Source organism: Engraulis encrasicolus, chromosome 3, assembly GCF_034702125.1.
Source record: "Engraulis encrasicolus isolate BLACKSEA-1 chromosome 3, IST_EnEncr_1.0, whole genome shotgun sequence".
NCBI classification, from domain to species: Eukaryota; Metazoa; Chordata; class Actinopteri; order Clupeiformes; family Engraulidae; genus Engraulis; species Engraulis encrasicolus.
In genome coordinates, this window is record NC_085859.1 from 10493748 (window position 1) to 10511720 (window position 17973).

The following is a 17973-nucleotide window of genomic DNA, read 5'->3' on the forward strand; positions in this document are numbered from 1 at the left end:
ACTTGCGTTTTGAAGTTACTTTTTTCACTACGTAAAAACGTGGAACATGGGCAAACAAATCGTACATAGTCTCTTGAATAGCATTGTGAAAACAAACCATTTTAGGATACATATAGGAATTAATAGGCAATGTTCAAATAGAACGCTAGGAAACCTTGGGGTCATCTGCATGGAACAAATCTGCATCCTCGCTGCTGTCCATCAGAATCGGATCGGATCGTTCCTCTTTCGCCTTTGCGCCATCGCGCCGGTGACCATGATGATGTCCCCATCCGTGGACTCTTTCGCTGGCTGTGTTGCCCATCGTTGTAGAGCCAGGTATGCCTAGAGGACCAGAGTTCCACACCGGACAACCCGCCAGTAATTAATGTGCACAACCAACATGATGCCATTCTCTGGCCCACTTACACCACGCGGTCTATTAGATAACCTATGGTCGTCATACGTGATGGCCTGCTCATTGTCAGCGACTTTTGTAAGCGTTCCATGGGTGTCCACAGTTTAGGCCTATTACACGTGAGTGTGAATTATCAGGAGAAATCATACCGTTTGTCAGTTTGCTATAGGTCTAGTCCTCTGTCCTATGCAGGCCTAGGGCGCAACATTAGTTCAAGCAGAGAGAATAGCCTATGGAGCTACCTGAGCAACAACAGTAACCCAGTTACCCAGCGAGTCAACACAAAAGTAATTTCATACCTTATAGGCCTACTGCGAGACGGATTTTCGGCGTTAATAGGACACTTTAGTTTAGGTCAACATGGCCATTCCAAATCGCGAACGAAACACACTCACTTTCCCAGCTTGGATTAATTTTTAACAGAAAAGGGCGAACGTCTTCCGCCTCCTCGTACTTTGACAAGGTAGGCAGGTCCTGTAGAAACCATAATATTTTGACCAAAACAGTAGGCTAATCAGTAATCTGAGACGAGACAGGTAGACTATAGCCTATAGGCTACGGCTCATCTCCATCTCAAGATTAAAGTTATCACTCTTAAGAGTGCCTTTGTAGTTTTGTGCACCTGCGAGTTAAACTTATATTTATTCTGTCGTGACACAGCAGCGACACCATTTCATGTGACATCCCACCCCCACAAACAACGGGTTGTTCCCATGTCTGTCAATGCACTTCGCAATGGAGACATTAATTTCACACAAATTATATTTTTATTATCCGATCAAGATGTCGAGTTAAACGTTGTTTTACTCGAGTTTACTCAAGTTCACGAAGTTCATCTTTGCTCTTTGCTGTGGCCTGCAATGTGGAGAGCCCTCTCGAGTCAGCTACCCCACCACATATCCTCTCAATTTCCGCCCAATAGGTTTAACAGATAGGCCTACATCTTTTAGTAGATATGACACCGATGAGTTTTACTGCCCGTGTATTCTCTCTTCTGGTCCATTAAACCTAGCCCCGTGATGGAAGACAGCAACTGCGCATTAGTGGGGTCTCATCTTAACCGTCCCCGTTAGTGGCGCATTCTCACGGCTATTGCTTTTCACCGCGTCACGACACAGCAACACAACACTCGTGGAAGCATGGGAGTGAGTGAGGCCTGCATGACACCCAGATAGTGTATACACACTTAGATAAACACAGACAGAGGTGGGAGCACTGGGACCAGGGGGCGTGGCCGCTTCGCTTCGGCCGCACATTGAAGTTGTAGGAAGGTGTGGGTGTGTGGGTTAGGCCTATTTTTTCTATTCTGCCACTGACATGGTAACATAGTCATGCATTAACCAGGCCTTGTTCATGTAGGCCTATCTGCCATTACTATGCTACAGAGTCACTAGATTTGAGATGAATTCATTCTCCCTTTCCGAGGAGCGGAGTAGGCCTAGACCTACTGGTATTGTGAGGGGGGGTGGGGGGGTTGCGGAGATGTGTCAGAGGTCCTACTCTTACCAAAAAGTACAGGCATGAAAGACATTAACAATTTTAAAAATGCCACGTTAATCTTCAGATCTTCAGTAACAGAGTCGCACACGACAAGTAAGACTTAATACTGAATCTGCTGTTCAAAGTAGTGCAAAGTACGAGTGCACCTTCATAGCGTTGGGGCCCACGAAATAAGCTGCCCCAGCGAGAAGATTGACGATCCAAAGCCATTGGCAGCCTGGCCCCTATAACCCACCCACCCCCACCTGCTCTGCTACTGCCCTTTGCCTACAGGGGTGTCGTAGGCTACAGGGGGGGGGGTAAAGTATGACTAAGACACCAGGGCCCCTTGTATATAGAGGCCTGGGGGGGGGCCTGATTGTACATAGGGCCCACAATTTGCTGCTACGCCCCTGCCTATCTAGCCCAGTTTATAATCCATGAATGTGTGTTGACTGTATCTTCGCCATTGTCAGTCTAGACATACAGTACCATGGGTGGGTTCAAAATATGAATCCCTGTGAACCACTTGCCAGAGTTTGCTCAGTAGGCTAATCCCCCATCTCCATGCTCATCATCAACGCTATCGCCACTAGCCCCAATATTGCATTTGGCGCCAATTGCCACGGGCGTAAATCAGATGTGTCATCTCGGCACCGTTCCGTGTGTCGTGTTTACGGGGAATTTGGGAGCTATTTTTAGACGCTGTCGGTGATACGATTACATATCGGACTACAGGATCCTCCAGACTCGGCAGATTGCTGTGGGTGTGAAAGCAGCGAGGGAAAAGGGGACAGAGGGCACTGAGAGGGGGAGAAGGAAGACAGAGAGGGCTCGATCAGGCATGGAGCCTGGGGGGAGAGCAAAGCAGGCTGCAGTAGGGAGACGTGGTGGGTGGTGTCTGTGGGTGGGCCAGTGGAAGAAAATAATTTCAAAGGTTTACTCTTAGTAACATGGAGAGCCACTGCATCCAAAAAGCGATGGATGTAAACCAATATATGGATTAAAGCATAGATGGATTTTGGCTATGTGAGAGACATGACACAATATATTGTACCTAGAGTGCATATATTTATTAAAATCAGTCACTATGTACAATGTGTATATAGAAACAAGAAACAAAATGTACAAAAGCCAATAGAAATGTATTACCATTATGGTAACGTAAAAGAGGAGGATATTATATTTTCATATATTTATAGTAACATTAAAGTATATCCACAGTTCATGAAGCATGTCCTTTCCTTATGTAATTCAATCCTTATTAAAGGGACACTGTGCAGGAAATGGTCAAAAAGGTACTGCAACTACAGGTATGCTGCTCATTGAAACTGGGCTGCCTATTGCGAAATTTGATCTTTACATGAAACTTCACTAAGTAATAAACACATATTTTCTAGTATGGTCCAAGAACAGTCATTTTTGCAGCTAAAAATGGCTATTTTTGGAAATTCAAAATGGCGGACAATGGAGAAGATCCCCCTTTTCATGTATGAAAAGAGCGATTTTTCCAGTCATAATGAATACTTAAAATTTGATGCTGGTGGTAAGTATTCATGAAAAAGGTAAAATTAGTGAATGGACAGCATGAATTCTGGAAATAAACAACTAAAAATCTCATACAGTGTCCCTTTAAGACATTTGTTCGATAACCGCGTGTGCTAGTATACATCATGTTTTCCAAGCACCCCCACCATACTATCTGACATGTTCTGCTGCCTCTACAAATTGCCATAGCACCCACACCTCACTGACATTTGTGGCAACCGTGTCATCAACTTCACACATAAAAAGATGAGCTTGGAAAAAAAGTGAATGTTTTAGTGATTGTCATTAGCTTGAAATGTACATTCTGTTGTTAGTGAGGTTTGTTTGGGTACTGTGTCTATTCCTCATGTGTTACCCCTCCTGAATATGGTACACAGAAATGCTTTGAAGGTTGAAAACAAATCCATTTTTTTCCCTGTGGTTAGACATATAATGGTACAAAGTACATTAGCAGTACGATACCTTGTAAGCAAGGGAGAGAGAAAATATACTCCACTTGTCAGTCATGTTGGAGATTGGAAAAGCAGTCCAGTGAAATGGGGAGGCTAACGTCAGACATGATTCATTACGGCTTTTGATTGCCTGACTCCTCTCAGAATAAAAGTCACAATTGAGAGACATGGATTGATTGATTGATTGATTGATTGATTGATACATGTTGTGGGGGATGAGCTGGAATTAGTAAAGGGTAAGCATTAGACGTGATACTGCAGGGAAAGGCAACTGCATCCTCACTTGTCCAGCACCTCTGTCAAACCAAAGTCTTCAGCTGGAGCATCAGAGTATGAAGATCGGCCTGCACGTGCTTCCCTCTCTCCCTCCCGCAGTCGTGGAAGGATGATCAGAATTCTCAGTGTGTTCAACGGTAAAAATAAAACACTGCCTGCCCACAGTCTCTTTGTAGCAGGCAGAGAGTTAGAGAAAAGCGATATTTGGAGGAGAGAAAAAGAAAAAAGAAGAACAGAACAGAACAAAGCAAAAAAGAAAAGACCAGAGGAGAGGAAGACAGCGAGAAAGCCAGGGCCTGCCCCACTGTGTGGGGCTCCAGTCTTTGAGATGTGTCCACAGGCATCGATCCCTTTGGTGAGAATAGCACAGTACTCCTCCACGTACGTATGTGAACATGTGTGCAGTTCCTCGCGTGTTTTCAAATGACTTTCTATAAAGATACAGAGAAACAAGATATAGGAAATAAGACAACCGTCAAAAGCAAATATTAACAAATTGTTTTAGTTTCAGCAAATTGAGAAATTGACAGCATTGTATATTCTATGATGGTGTGTGTGTGTGTGTGTGTGTGGGTGTGTGTGAGAGAGAGAGAGAGAGAGAGAGAGAGAGAGAGAGAGAGAGAGAGGAAACCAGACAAATTGAGCATTTACTTTGCTGTAATGGTGTGTATAACTTCTGTGCTGGCTATATTCTTTAACAGTGTGATTTTCTGTAAGAGTACCGTTGTGAAGTGGACGATGGTGAATGCAATGATGACGAGGATGCCGATGATGAAGGAGGCGATGCCCATGTGTAGAGCTTTCTTCCCCAGCCGCTGGGCGCCATCATAGTCTTCGTCATCGTAACTGCTCTGCGACTGACAACACAGTAATAAATGCATTACATTACATTACACTTAAGCTGACACTTTCATCCAAAGGGACTTAGTTATTTTCAGTATAGGGTATACATGGGTTCACCGTGTTTATCAACGTGATGTTATGAAGAAGGGCAAGACACTGGCAGCCAACCACGTTAGCTATTTCTTGACCCACATCGGTTTCCAACAGTCAGAGGTTGACTTGTGCGCAGTTAGTTTTCCGCAGTCAGGGGAAAACAAACATTTAGAACCCATGTATAGGTAACGGTCCCTGGAGCAGTGTGGGTTTTGGTGCCTTGCTCAAGGGCACATCAGCCATGGAGTGAGATAGGGTGGGATTCGAATCTGCAACCCTCTGATCTAAAGTCCATCTCCCCTTTGCGCCATGGCTGCACCTTGCATTATGCCCCTGCAGCCAGATCAACGCTAGATCAGGGATGTCAAACTCAAATTGACTGAGGGCCAAAATCAAAATCTGGAACAATGTCGCTGGCCAAACTCAACAATAATTTTTACAAATGGACTAAAATTGTGCATGCATGCACTTCATACTCGTAGTTAAATTGTGCATACAATCTTTCCCATCATATTTGTTAGTTAAAATATATCTGCACATCCTGTGACACAGCAAATTCCATGTCAAGTTGTGTTACGCTATACATTAATGGTGTATGTGGGCCAACTGTAATACACATTTGAAATGATCTCGCGGGCCAAATAAAATGGTTCCGCGGGCCAAATTTGGGCCCCGGGCCTGAGTTTGACATCCCTGCGCTAGATGATGTTAAAATCGTATCTATAAGTGTTGAATTAACACGGAATGTTTTACTGTGAGGGCTAAAAAACAAATGAGTGATTGTAACCGTGTTGGAGTGAGTTATAGGTGTGTTTTGTTATGCCAATGAACCTGGCTCTTTGGTGTAGTGGTCAGAGTTTGATACTCTAGAAGGTCCCGGTTCGAGTACCAGCAGGGCAACTTCTACTTCCCTTCACTACAAAATGATGTTAGAAGTGGGATATCTGCCATGAGGCCATCGTTGGCACCGGTGGCATCGGTGTGAGCCATAATTCCATGTTGAGGGGCCCCCAGGATTTATTGAAAAACCAGAAAGAGGAGGATAATTTTAAACAACATCAATGTTGTATAAGTTGCATGAAGTCATTGAAGAACTTTTCCCTAACTTGAGATTAAAATCACATAGAAGAAGTGGAAATATCAAAACTAGAATATAGGGTATGATCGCACCAGTATGGTACAAATGTCAATCTTGCAATAACCGGGTAACAAGCTGCTGGTATCTGCCTGTGCAGCTACTCATGTCACCTTACCTCACTTTAGTCAGTGTTTTTTTTGCGCTGAGCAGTGTTGCCAGATGTGTCTGACCAAAACCCGCCCAAAAGCTTCTCGAAAATCGCCAAAATGCGCTAATTTCCGCCCAAAATCAACAAATTACATTGACTTCTATGGACCCAAAACGGCTGGGAAAAAACGCCAAATGGCCAATTTTTTCCGTTTTTACCCGCAGACACTCATCCCATGTAGCCCAATTGGGCGAGCACCCACCCAATCTGGCAACACTGGCGCTGAGCCTGCAACGAGAGACATTTTGGATTCACAGCATGGATGCTATGACCCACCCAGGTTTAAATGAAGAAATTGACTTCAGACCTTTCTTATGATGTGTATAATTCTAAGAATATGATATTTTGAATATGACCGGTGTTTTGATGCCTATCCTCCATTATGTTGTCTATGTTGTCTTTATCCACCATTCTATTTCCTACTATCCAGTTTTTTTTACTATCCAGCATTCCTATATTCAGCATTTTTTATTTTTATTTTCCAGCATTGTCTTAACATTCTTTCAATGCCTCTATATATTAATTCTTTGTGAGTTTTACAATATGAATGTGTTTATACCCATGTGACCTCTGAAAGTTTACTTACCTGTGTTACCCAGGTACCTGAGCTTCTAACCACGCCCTGATGAAGGCCAGACGGCTGAAACTGGTCGCCGTTTTTAACATGTTTACCCCGATGTAAAATAAAGGGTTTTTAATACTTCAACTACCTTGACTCAAAGGAGAGTGCTTTGGATACAGTTCATAAGACTGGCGCTGAGCCTTTTTGGAACACGGATGGCCCTGTTTTGCTCAGCGCCAGTAAACCAAAGTAGCATAGGGTGCACATAGTGATGATGCCTGCCTCCCTCTTAACTCAGTGCCTGAGCTCACTCACCTCCTTTAACCGTGTCTGTCACTGATGTTGCCCTGTGACACACCGGCTGTATGTCACTTTTATGACAAAAGGAGCTAGCAAACGGCAGCAGGAGAATCTTAATGGGGTTAATAAGGGGAACCGAGTAGGCCCAACCCTGGCAAGAAGTTTAAAACACCTTAGCGCAGCACAATGTCTCTCTGTAATGTCATAGCAATGTTGCTATGATATAGTTAAGCATTTTCAGCAAGTGAATAGGGTCGCCGGCGACCCCTGCTACAGTAAGAGGCTACGGTGGGTGTTCACAAGGAGTCACAAGGGCCCACGAGTGAGGAGTCATGGATTTGTTTTTTAATTTAGAGTGGTATGGGGGGCCATGTGATTGGCTCGTGTTTAGGCCTCTAGAATTTGGTGCTACGCCCCTACAGTCTCTTTGAAGTGGCATGTTGGAGTAGTTTTTCCGATGTCTGTGTTGTAAGGTCAGCTTTCAGTTGAATGGGATTGGCCTTACTGACGGCTTACAGTTGAGTTGAGCAATGGATGTTTGTGGCCTGCCCTGCAGTTTCCCCCTCCCCCAGTCTGCTCTGCTCTGCAGTCTCCACTTCCACCTCCTGCCTTTTCACCTGCACTCTTGCATGCAACACTTTCCCTTCTTCACACATTTCTCTTCTCACCTACTCATCATCGCATCTAGGCAAACCACTGTCATGATCTTACTACCTTTTATACCCCCCCCCCCCCCCCCCATCACCATCATCCTTTTATCTGTTTGTCGGCCATGCATGTGTGCACATTCTCACGGTGAGGCAAATCAAATGTTCTATTTACTGTTGCCGAAGTGTGGTTATGTTGGGTGTTAGGTGTGCTCATATCCAGCCCATCTCACAGCTGGGTGGGGGGAGGGGTGGGGTGGGGTGTCAGACACCTGCCCCCCCTCTAAAACGCTGTCCTTGTCACACTCTTGTGTGGCCTGCTGTCAACCTGAAACCAGAAGGTGTTGCTCTCCACAGAGCTGAGCCGTCCTGCAGCCTGTCACACTAGCTCTGCCTCGGCCGTACGGTTACGCAGCAGTGAAGCTCGCCGTTCAGCTATGTGCGTGACAAGTCTGAAGTCACTTAGGGGCTGTCTTGCGCTCGACGTGAGTCACAACAAGACATGGCCTCTGTTATACATTTACTGTCACCTGAATGGCAATGACCAAGTTATTATGTATTACTAAAGGCTCTGTAGTTTAGTACTAGTAGTGAAGTCTTTTCAACGATTGGTGGATTGGTGCGCATTATGAGGCTACCACATACTCGTATAGGCCTCTTTCTGGGATGATAATGAGAAAAATGTTTAGGTATGGAAATGTAAAATGGCTTTGCACATACTCAAACAATAGGCAGCTACTTACACATGTATCTGTTTGCTGTTTAAATTTTTTCTCAAGATGCTGGCTGTGCGTTCTTGCAAAAGGGTGTGAAAGGTTTGGTTTCCGTAACCGTTTGCTTGCTCGCAGCTAGGCCCAATTTTTTTTCCTTTTCTTAACAAACACAGTGTGAGAGGCCGTGTTTCCAGAGTAGACGGGGAGGAAGAGAAGAGTATTGCCTACTCATTCTGAGGTATGGAGGAAACCCTTAAAACACCAAAGTGCAGTCTGGGGCGCTGTGTGGGAGGAAGCAGTTCAATTATCAGATTTTAGCAAACAGTGTGTTGTGTCACTCACTCGACACATAATGTTTTCCCCATCTGCAATCACCTTGACAAGTCCCTTATAAGGCAAGAATTTGTACTTTGTAACAATCGTAGGCTGATTCACTACACAAACGTAATACGTAAATGTGAGTGCAATAGTTATATAACATATTGTAGCATTTGCAAATGCTCATTTACTACAATATGCCTAGGTATCAGCACTTGACACCACTAGTCCTTTGCCACTTTGCCAAGAGGTCCATTCAATAACCTAAGTGACAATCATTTCAACACAATTGCAATAATTTAATGCTTTGTCTGTATGCAGATGACAATCGTTGTGTTCATGCAAGCTTCCATCTGTGTGTGCGCGTGTGTGCATGTGTGTGCATGTGTGTGCACGTGCTCATGCTCACGCGTGTGCAAACAAGTATACATGTATTTGTGCATATAGTTGCGTGTGTGTGTGTTGTGTGTGTGTTTGTGTGTGTGTGTGTGTGTGTGAGAGAGAGAGAGGGGGGGGGGGTTAGTGAGCATAGGTGTGATGCAGAAACGGAGCACCTAATGTGCTGGTGGTTGGATCTATTTTTATCACATGGGAGTTTTAGTGCGCTGAATCATGAGACAGAGCTTGCATATCACAGACAGGTATCCGCTGTCTCCCACAGACAATTTAACATATGACATCACATGACTCAATAAAAATATAATTTTCACTTGTAAATATCATTATTTTGACTCGTCTCAATTAACCACGATGGAACCTCTCCCTGCCATTTTGTCAGTTTACCCTTGTAATAAACACTGTATGACTCAATTAACTACATTTCACTTACTCATAAGGAGCCTTTCCCCATATAGTTCCCCCACTTTTGTGATGTTTAAATCCTTAGCATACATACATTAATGTGATTCTGTTAACAGCTCTCATCTGATGGAGAGCAGCCAAACCACAACCACATCTAAGAACTGTGTCAAAAAACCATCAGGCTACTCCAATTCATGTCAGTCAGTCTACTGCAAGATCCAGATAAAATGTGTATTCAAATGTAATGCAATGCCCCCCCCCCCAACAAGTATTAACCTTTACATTAGAGGTGTATAGAAATAGAAGTAGGAGTACATTTGTGATGCAAGTACAGCACCAGAAGATACATTGAACCCTTTAAAATTAAATGTTACCGAAAAAGTAAAAACCCTGACAAAAATTGTATCCAGCATCTCATTATCAGGTGTTTGTAAGACAGGTTCACCGGTCTAGAGTAACTGTAAACTATTATAGCTGTGGAACGAGTATTCTCCATTCCTTCTTGGAGGGAAACTGGGAGAGTTTTTCCTTTCCTTTTATTTCTGCCTTTACTTCTCTCACCTCTGTCAAAAAGTGCAAAATGACTGTGGATCGCAAAACCCCACAGGAAAGCAAGGGGCATGCTGCATGCCACCTACCATGATGGAAAACACCAGGGCCACGATGTTGATGGGCCAGGCCGGGCAGAAGCAGGTGAAGATGGTCAGCAAGATGTAGTTCTTCAGGGGCGGAGGCTCCTGGGACTCCCCGAGCCTGGGGTCCGTGAGCCTGGGGTCCGTAAGCCCGCGGTCCGTGCTGCCGGTCGGCGTGCCCCCTAACCGGCCACCACCCAGGGGCTGCTTCATCTTCGTCTTGTCCGGGTTCGGAGCTCCAGGGCTCATGGCTGGCTGGAGGTATCCAAAAGTCGCCGCACGATGAGGTAGCCGGAGAGAGACAGCAAGCAGGCAGGCAGGCTGGCTTGGAGTGTGTGGATGAGTGGATGGGGTGGGTGGATGGGATGGGATGAGCTGGTAGGAATGACCAGAGAAGCTTTTGGAAGAACTGCACACTGCAACTGCACACTGACACTGAGTCAGCGCAGCCAGCTACAAGAAGCAACTGGAGGAGAGAGGAGGGAGAGTGAGGAATGAGAGAGTTTGGAGGGAGGAGTGGAAAGGGTGACATGGAGGGAGAGAGAGAGAGTATGGGATAAAGTGCACAGGAGAGAGAGGAGAGGGGTAAAGGCTATGCAGAGGGGGAATAGAGTTTGTGGGAAAGGAGGAATAGAGGGGGAGAGAGGAGAGGGGAATAGAGTTTGTGAGAAAGGAGGGGACCGCAAGGACGTGTGATGATGGGTGATCATTTTTTCTGGGTGCTGAACCCTGTGCCGTGTGTGTGTGTGTGTGTGTGTGTGTGTGTGTGTGTGTGTGTGTGTGTGTGTGTGTGTGTGTGTGTGTGTGTGTGTGTGGTGTTAGGGGACACAGACAGACACAGAGAGAGATCCCATTTTGAGTGACGGATCAGTTAGTCAGAAAATGAGACACGTATAGAATACATAGCCTCCAAAAAGTCGTCACCAAGAAGCACATTTCTCTATTACAAAAAGTTATTTCTTTGTGGGTTTTTTGTTTGTTTTTTAAAAAAAAACAAAGCGAACAAAAATGGCAATTAAAAATACATGTTGGTTTTGCCTAAGAATGTAGGCCTACCTCAGATCATTTTTCGGATACAGCGACATCTAGGGGTGGTGTGAAAACATCATTAGATCGGCAGGTTGTTGGAGCATCACCTGTAACTGTAAGGCAGGTGTTGCAGGGTTAAAATAGGGTTAGCATCATTACAGTCAAGAGAATTGTGTCAAAAGCACTGACACAGAGCGTGCTAAGCAACAGGCCTAGGCCTAAAGGCTACAAACGTGAAATAAAGTAACATAAAGTTACATCCTAAAACGTTAACTAGGCCTATCCCGTTTTGTATCTGAAATGAGCAAATCGAAGGTGGAGCAAGCGGGAACTGGCGACATGGTTGCGGTGGAAGACCAGAGTTTTACGTGTCTGAAAGTGTGTCGTGGTTACTGAGGTGTTATTTTCTTCTCTGGCAGTCATTCGGATGAGCTCCTCCGGATGAATTCAGTTTGAAATGTGGCTGAAGGAGTTAAAAACTTTATGGCATTATTTTCCCAATATTATTTTATTGGACATTACGCGCTTGGTGTGGATGACCTGCCAACTCCCTGGTAAATGCCTTTCTACTAGACAGCTTGCTAAATTATCATCTGTGACTAAACTAGCCTATCAGTGTTTTCTTTGTTTGATTTTGTTTGTCTTCCACAGGGTATTTCCAAGTCAACGCACATTCATTATCAGTCCACCAGTGTCCAGGCCGTCTGACTGTAACGGAGGGCGAACGCGTAAATATAACTTGTGGTGTTGATTTCCAACGTGCAAATTCCACGGGCATCAAATTGCGCTTTACATTTCAATGGATTAAAGATAACAGAACCACGATTCACCGTGAGAGCGGAGAGTCTCGTTTCAGTTCTCTGCCTCTTGGAAATGTACACAAGAATCAAAGTGGATTGTATACATGCAATGTGATTATTGATAAACCAATACTACGTGAGGGTCAAGGGAATGGCACCTACCTTTTGGTCACCGTCACAGGTAGGCTCCACACGTTTCAAAGAAAACAGTGAAATGATTCTTGTTGTAACTTGAACAAATAGATAGGTCTATGCTGTGACCTGTGGATATTGACATTGCCAGTGTAATCATGTATTGTTAGTACAATATTGAAACAAACAGAAAGGATGAAAGAGAGAAAGAAGGGTCATCTCCATGTTTTCTACAGATTCTGATGTTCCAAAGATGTGGGTAATGCTCTGGGCTTTGACTGTGCTGTTCCCCCTCCTTCTAGTTGTAGTTGCCATGATCTACAGATTTAAAAGTAAGACAAGTTTTTTTTTACTATTTTTTTATGATTAAATGTATACTTTTACAAACATATATCATTCATTGCATTTAACATAAATATGAAAAGGCAAAACACTTCTTCAAAATTGTGACAAAGCTTGTAATAGTAGGCTACATTTTTCTCACAGGCCATCAGACCAGAGAACAGAGAACACAAAATAGGCCTACAATACCATGTGTGAGTTTTTTATACTGTATACCTTCAGTGTCCAATGTGTAGTTAACAGTCAATTCACAGTCTTTTATGAAGTCTAATTGCTGATTTTGCATTTTGAGATACGTGTAATGTTTGCAATAGTCCAGTGGATGGGTGAATCGATCATGCACTGCTGGGTAAAAGCATACAAATTGGTACACATATACCTCTTCCTATGCTTATTAATATAAGCGTTGGAGGCGTCGCGAAAAATGAAGAATTTTCAAGATGGCCGCCAAATCCAATATGGCCAACCCAAATTAATGAAACTACCTGACACGTTGTTGTAAAAGCATGAACATTGGTGCATATATCCTTCTTGATATGCTGAATAATATTAGCATTGGAGGCGTAGCGAAAAATTATGAATTTTCAAGATGGCCGCCAAATCCAATTTGGCCAACCCATATTAACGAAACTTTGTTGCAAACCCATGAACATTTCCAGGCCTTTGTAGTAAAGGCCTGGAAATCGGTACACATGTCCTTCTTAATATGCTGATCAATGTTATCATTGGAGGCGCCACGAAAAATGCTGTATTTTCAAGATGGCCGCCAAATCCAATATGGCCAACCCATATTAGTGAGAAACCATCATGCACTGCGTCATAAATGCCTGAAATTTGGTAAATACATACTCTATGATGTACCTATTAATGTTAGAAATGGAATTGTTGCGTAAAACCAAAATTGAAATGTTCAAAATGGCCACCAAATGAAATATGGCCGACCCATATAACAGGAATTGTATAGCAGATGAGTGAATCCATTATGCACGTAGTAAAAGCATGAACATGGTCACACATTTCCTTATTTTTCAGCTTATTATTAGATATGAAAAACACAGAATTTTCAAAATGGCCGCCAAATCCAATATGGCCAACCCATATTAACTACCGGGCACTTTGTGTAGGCTACCAATTATGATGCTTTTACCACAGTTACATCTTTATGTGCAGATTAATATTAGGAATGGAGGTATGAAAAAAAAATCTGAATTTTCCAGACAAATCAAACATGTTTGACCCATATTAGTGAAACCACCATGCACTTTGTAGCAGGAGCATGCAATCAGCACACATATACTTATTGATATGTATAATAATGTAGAAGGGTTCACGTGAGAAGTGCGTGAACGCACACACAGACACACACACACAAGTAATAGACCTAAAAAAGATTATTCTGGAAGTGATCCTAACATAGCCTAATTTCAAAACATCAATCCCTACCCTACTAATGTTATATATAGATATGTAGTGATACATATTGTGTTACAGTACATTAGTGAAACCAGGGCACAATTTGCCGCGAAAGCATGAAAACACATGTATCTTTTTATTGTATTAACATCATCAAAAAATCAAAAGAATTTTCAAGATGGCCCCACATCAAATATGGCCAACCCATAGATGTATAAATGGGCATAAAATATCCTATATTTATCTCAGTATAAATTTCTCTGTACTTGTAGTAGAAACATATTTGTAGTCTTTGATGAGTCAATAAATATTTTAGTCACATTTTCAATGGATTTGAGCCATTTATCATTGAAATAAATGTGCACAACCTTCATTCAAGTACTGTAGGTAACAAAACAAAATCTTGTCCCCCCTCAACATGGGGGTTAAATCAAATCTTATCAACTTCACCTTGCATATGTTGCATAGTTTGCATACCTTGAACTACAAATACAGAAATGGGGGTTCACCATAAGCCAAATCTTGCACACCATTATTATAGCCAAAAAATGAATCCTAATACTGTACAAGTAAACTTTCACTCAAGGTTACTCAAATTTACATACCCAGAGTTGACTTTGCACCAACTGTACCATTCACCATTTATTCAAAGTTTGTGTGTATCTTTTAATTAGGCATTGTTGGCAGTTTGATTGATGTTGGCCATAGGATATATTACAACCTGGGAAATCCCATGCTGCTTTGCACACTTTTTATCTGAAAGACAGCATGGATTCCATCCCTCAGAAATTGCGTATGTAACCGTCAGAGTATCTCACTTGTGAGATCAACTGGTGTTAACCAGGCAAGACATACCCATACAACATGCATGGGACAGGATTGCAGTTCGTTTGAAAACCTTGAAGTACAGCTAGAAGTAGTAATTAATTATTGGTTTCTTTTCTTAACCATGTTTTAACCATGTCCATGAATTGACAAATCAATTGAACTTTCTGTCTAGCAACCTTGAAATCTTGACCCTTTTGAATTTGTGGTCATGAGAGGCATATTAAACACAAGGCCTATGAAGTCGTCACTAACTGCTAGAGGTACTGTATATCCCACAATGTGCCTGGAGGATTAATATATATGGGTTGGCTACATTTGATTTGGCAGCCATCTTGAAAATTCGGGTTTTATTTGCTATGCCTCCATTTCAAATATTAATCAGCATATCAAGAGGTAAATGTGTACCATTTTTCATGCTTTTACTACAAAGTGGGTGTTAAATTCATCAATGGTTTCATTAATATGGGTTGGCTAGATTTGATTTGGCGGCCATTTTGAAAATTAAACTTTTTTGCAATGCCTCCATTTCTTTTATTAATCAGAATATAAAGAAGTAACTGGGCATCCATTTTCATGGGTTTACAACAACGTTTCATTAATATGGGTTGGCCATATTGGATGTGGCGGCCATCTTGAAAATACAGCAGTTTTCGTGGCGCCTCCAATGATAACATTGATCAGCATATTAAGAAGGACTTGTGTACCAATTTTCAGGCCTTTACTACAAAGTGTCAGGTAGTTTCATTAATATGGGTTGGCCATATTGGATTTGGCGGCCATCTTGAAAATTAATAATTTTTCGCGGTGCCTGCAATGCTAATATTAATCAGCATATCAAGAAGGATATATGTACCAATTTTCATGCTTTTACATCAACGTGTCAGGTAGTTTCATTAATTTCGGTTGGCCATATTGGATTTGGCGGCCATCTTGAAAATTCTTCTTTTTTCGCGACGCCTCCAAGGCTAATATTAATCAGCATATCGCGAAGGATATGTGTACCAATTTTCATGCTTTTACTCAAAAGTGCACGATTAGGCCCTTTTGTGTGTCTAATCCGCCGGACTACAACTTACTGATCAACATTTACAGGCTGTACCTCAAGAATCGACATTCCAAAATACAACTGAAATTACATATGCCTCAATCAACACACAACAAATCAACCAGAGAGAAAATCAACAGGTAAGTTACACACACACTTGTGCTTAAACCTTGCCTTTTCCAAATCCACCACATATTCTATAGTAGGGTTGGGAAGGGGGGTCCACGCGCACCCTCCAGATTTTTTTTTTTTTATGGCACCTGCTTTTTTTTGTATCTTTAAATGGTCAACTTTCAGAATTTGACAGATTCCAAGCTGAAATAATGTCCCATGTGGCCTTCATTTTTAACCATACAGAACGGGTCATGGAACCCCATTTCCAACCCTACTACTATGCTTATTCCCTAAATGTAACCGGCCGAATGAAAATAACTTAGTCCAATTATCAAGAAAGCAAACAAATAGGATGTCATATCCTTTTTAAGGTGTTTTTTTTTTTTAAATAATGAATTATATATAACATTCAATAAAACATGAGGAACTCTAAGCCCCGATGACAGCCTATTGAGGCTGAAACATGTTGGCTATTTTTCAACTTCTTCAATACGAAATACGCTATTAACTCACTGAAAACTATTTAAAAAAAAAACCTATTGAAGTGTAAATGAAATTGCTTTTGACCAAAGAGCACCTTCTTTCTAGTCAAAGAACACCATAGCCCTCCAATGAATGTCCTTCTGTTTGAGTAGAATACAGTTTAGCAATTTCTGTGGACCCTACATATACTGTAGATCTATCCCGTGGCCTGGCGTTGTGTTAAACTATGAGGCACATTTAGCTTCATCTACTGTACATCAGGGGTGTCGAACTCATTTCAGTCCAGAGGCCACACACAACCAATTTGATCTCAAATGGGTCAGACCAGTAATGTAATTGGGGAGTGTTGCAAATTGCTGCTTGATATCGGAATCACATTACTAGTCAATCATCTGGAGGTGGATGTCAGTGGGCATATCTGAAGCATCGACTGTAAATGCCGAGCAAAAAAGGCAAACTTGTTCTCAAGTAGGCTACTGACAAGCTGAAACCTCAGACACCTGCAGCTACTTTGTAATGGGCTAGAGATTTACTTCTTTTTGACATCCTAAGTTTTTCCCCTCTGGGGCTGGATTAAACATCTGGCAAGCCTTACCGGCTCCTGAGGCCTTATGTTTGACACCTTTGATCTACATATTAGCGTTACACAAATGCATTATATTGATATTAATTACTTTGACATATTTTACATTTAGAGACATGTTCTGGAAAGAGTGAAGAGTGGATCACAGGATCAGCGTTCACCTGTGGAAGAGGAGCAAGTGCTCTATTCAGCTGTCCGCTTAAAACAGGCGGCCTAAACCTGGACCTCCGGAAAGAGTGTAGTGTCATTATCAGGTCAATAAAATACACAAAGGTATTTTCAAATTAAATTTCAGTCTTTGTGGGCTATAGCTGCATGATGGGTTCGGCTATATTGAAGAAGGTCTACTACATACCAAAAGATAACGCTGACCTGCTAAAACAGGGATGTCAAACTCAGGCCGGAGTGCCAAATGTGGGCAATGGGGTCCTTTTCTTTGGCCCGCAAGGTCATTTTAAATGTGTATTACAGTTGTACACCATTAGTACTATATAGCGTAAGTCTTGAACGCAAAATTTGGCGTGTCACAGGAATAGGCGTGCCAATGAAACAGCTCACACTCATACGTAACACAGTATGATTGTGCAGGCACATTTGAACTACCTTATATGTGTGTGTGTGTGACAAAGGCCCAATCTCAATTCACCCCTTGGCCCTACCCCTTACCCCTCCCTTCAGTTTTGTGTAGGGGTAGGGGTATCCCAATAGTTTTTAAGGCAGAGGGGTAGGGGTCAGGGGGAGGGATTTGTAGCCCTAAAAAAGGAGGGGTTCGGACAGGCAGACTCCGTTTGGAGGGGTAAGGGGTAGAGGTAGGGGTAGGGGTAGGGGTAGAAAAATACAAATGGGATTGGCCCTTA

The 17973-nt window shown here is 42.6% G+C and overlaps 2 protein-coding genes and 1 long non-coding RNA gene across 3 annotated transcripts in view; 1 reads left to right on the forward strand and 2 right to left on the reverse strand.

Annotated features, from left to right (window-relative positions):
* Nucleotides 1-806, reverse strand: part of prkab1b (protein kinase, AMP-activated, beta 1 non-catalytic subunit, b) — an 8444-nt gene extending 7638 nt beyond the window's left edge. The window contains exons 1-2 of the mRNA XM_063194725.1: nt 697-806; nt 155-324 (exon numbers count right to left, since the gene is read on the reverse strand). Of these exons, the coding sequence (XP_063050795.1) occupies nt 155-304 (150 nt within the window). The 5' untranslated portion in view covers nt 305-324; nt 697-806. The remainder of the gene's footprint in view (nt 1-154; nt 325-696) is intronic.
* Nucleotides 807-4056: 3250 nt separating this feature from the next.
* LOC134445693 (transmembrane protein 233) lies at nt 4057-10788 on the reverse strand. Its single transcript, XM_063194729.1, has 3 exons — nt 10354-10788; nt 4875-5009; nt 4057-4583 (listed from the first exon to the last, which is right to left on the reverse strand). Exons 1-3 carry the CDS (start codon nt 10594-10596, stop codon nt 4572-4574), a joined length of 390 nt encoding a protein of 129 aa, XP_063050799.1. The 5' UTR covers nt 10597-10788; the 3' UTR covers nt 4057-4571.
* Nucleotides 10789-12552: 1764 nt separating this feature from the next.
* LOC134445215 (uncharacterized) lies at nt 12553-17514 on the forward strand. The gene is made up of 4 exons (XR_010034205.1): nt 12553-12640; nt 12795-12844; nt 15984-16076; nt 17229-17514. It is a non-coding gene; the product is annotated as an uncharacterized LOC134445215 (long non-coding RNA).
* Nucleotides 17515-17973: the final 459 nt, after the last annotated feature.

What these genes read in the sequence shown, in the direction of transcription:
- LOC134445693 (XM_063194729.1), bottom strand. Translation starts at nt 10,596, where the DNA reads ATGAGCCCTGGAGCTCCGAACCCGGACAAGACGAAGATGAAGCAGCCC. An exon ending in CCCTGGTGTTTTCCATCATG is followed by an intron (nt 5,010 to 10,353) that starts GTAGGTGGCATG and finishes CTGTGTTGTCAG; the next exon opens with TCGCAGAGCAGTTACGATGA.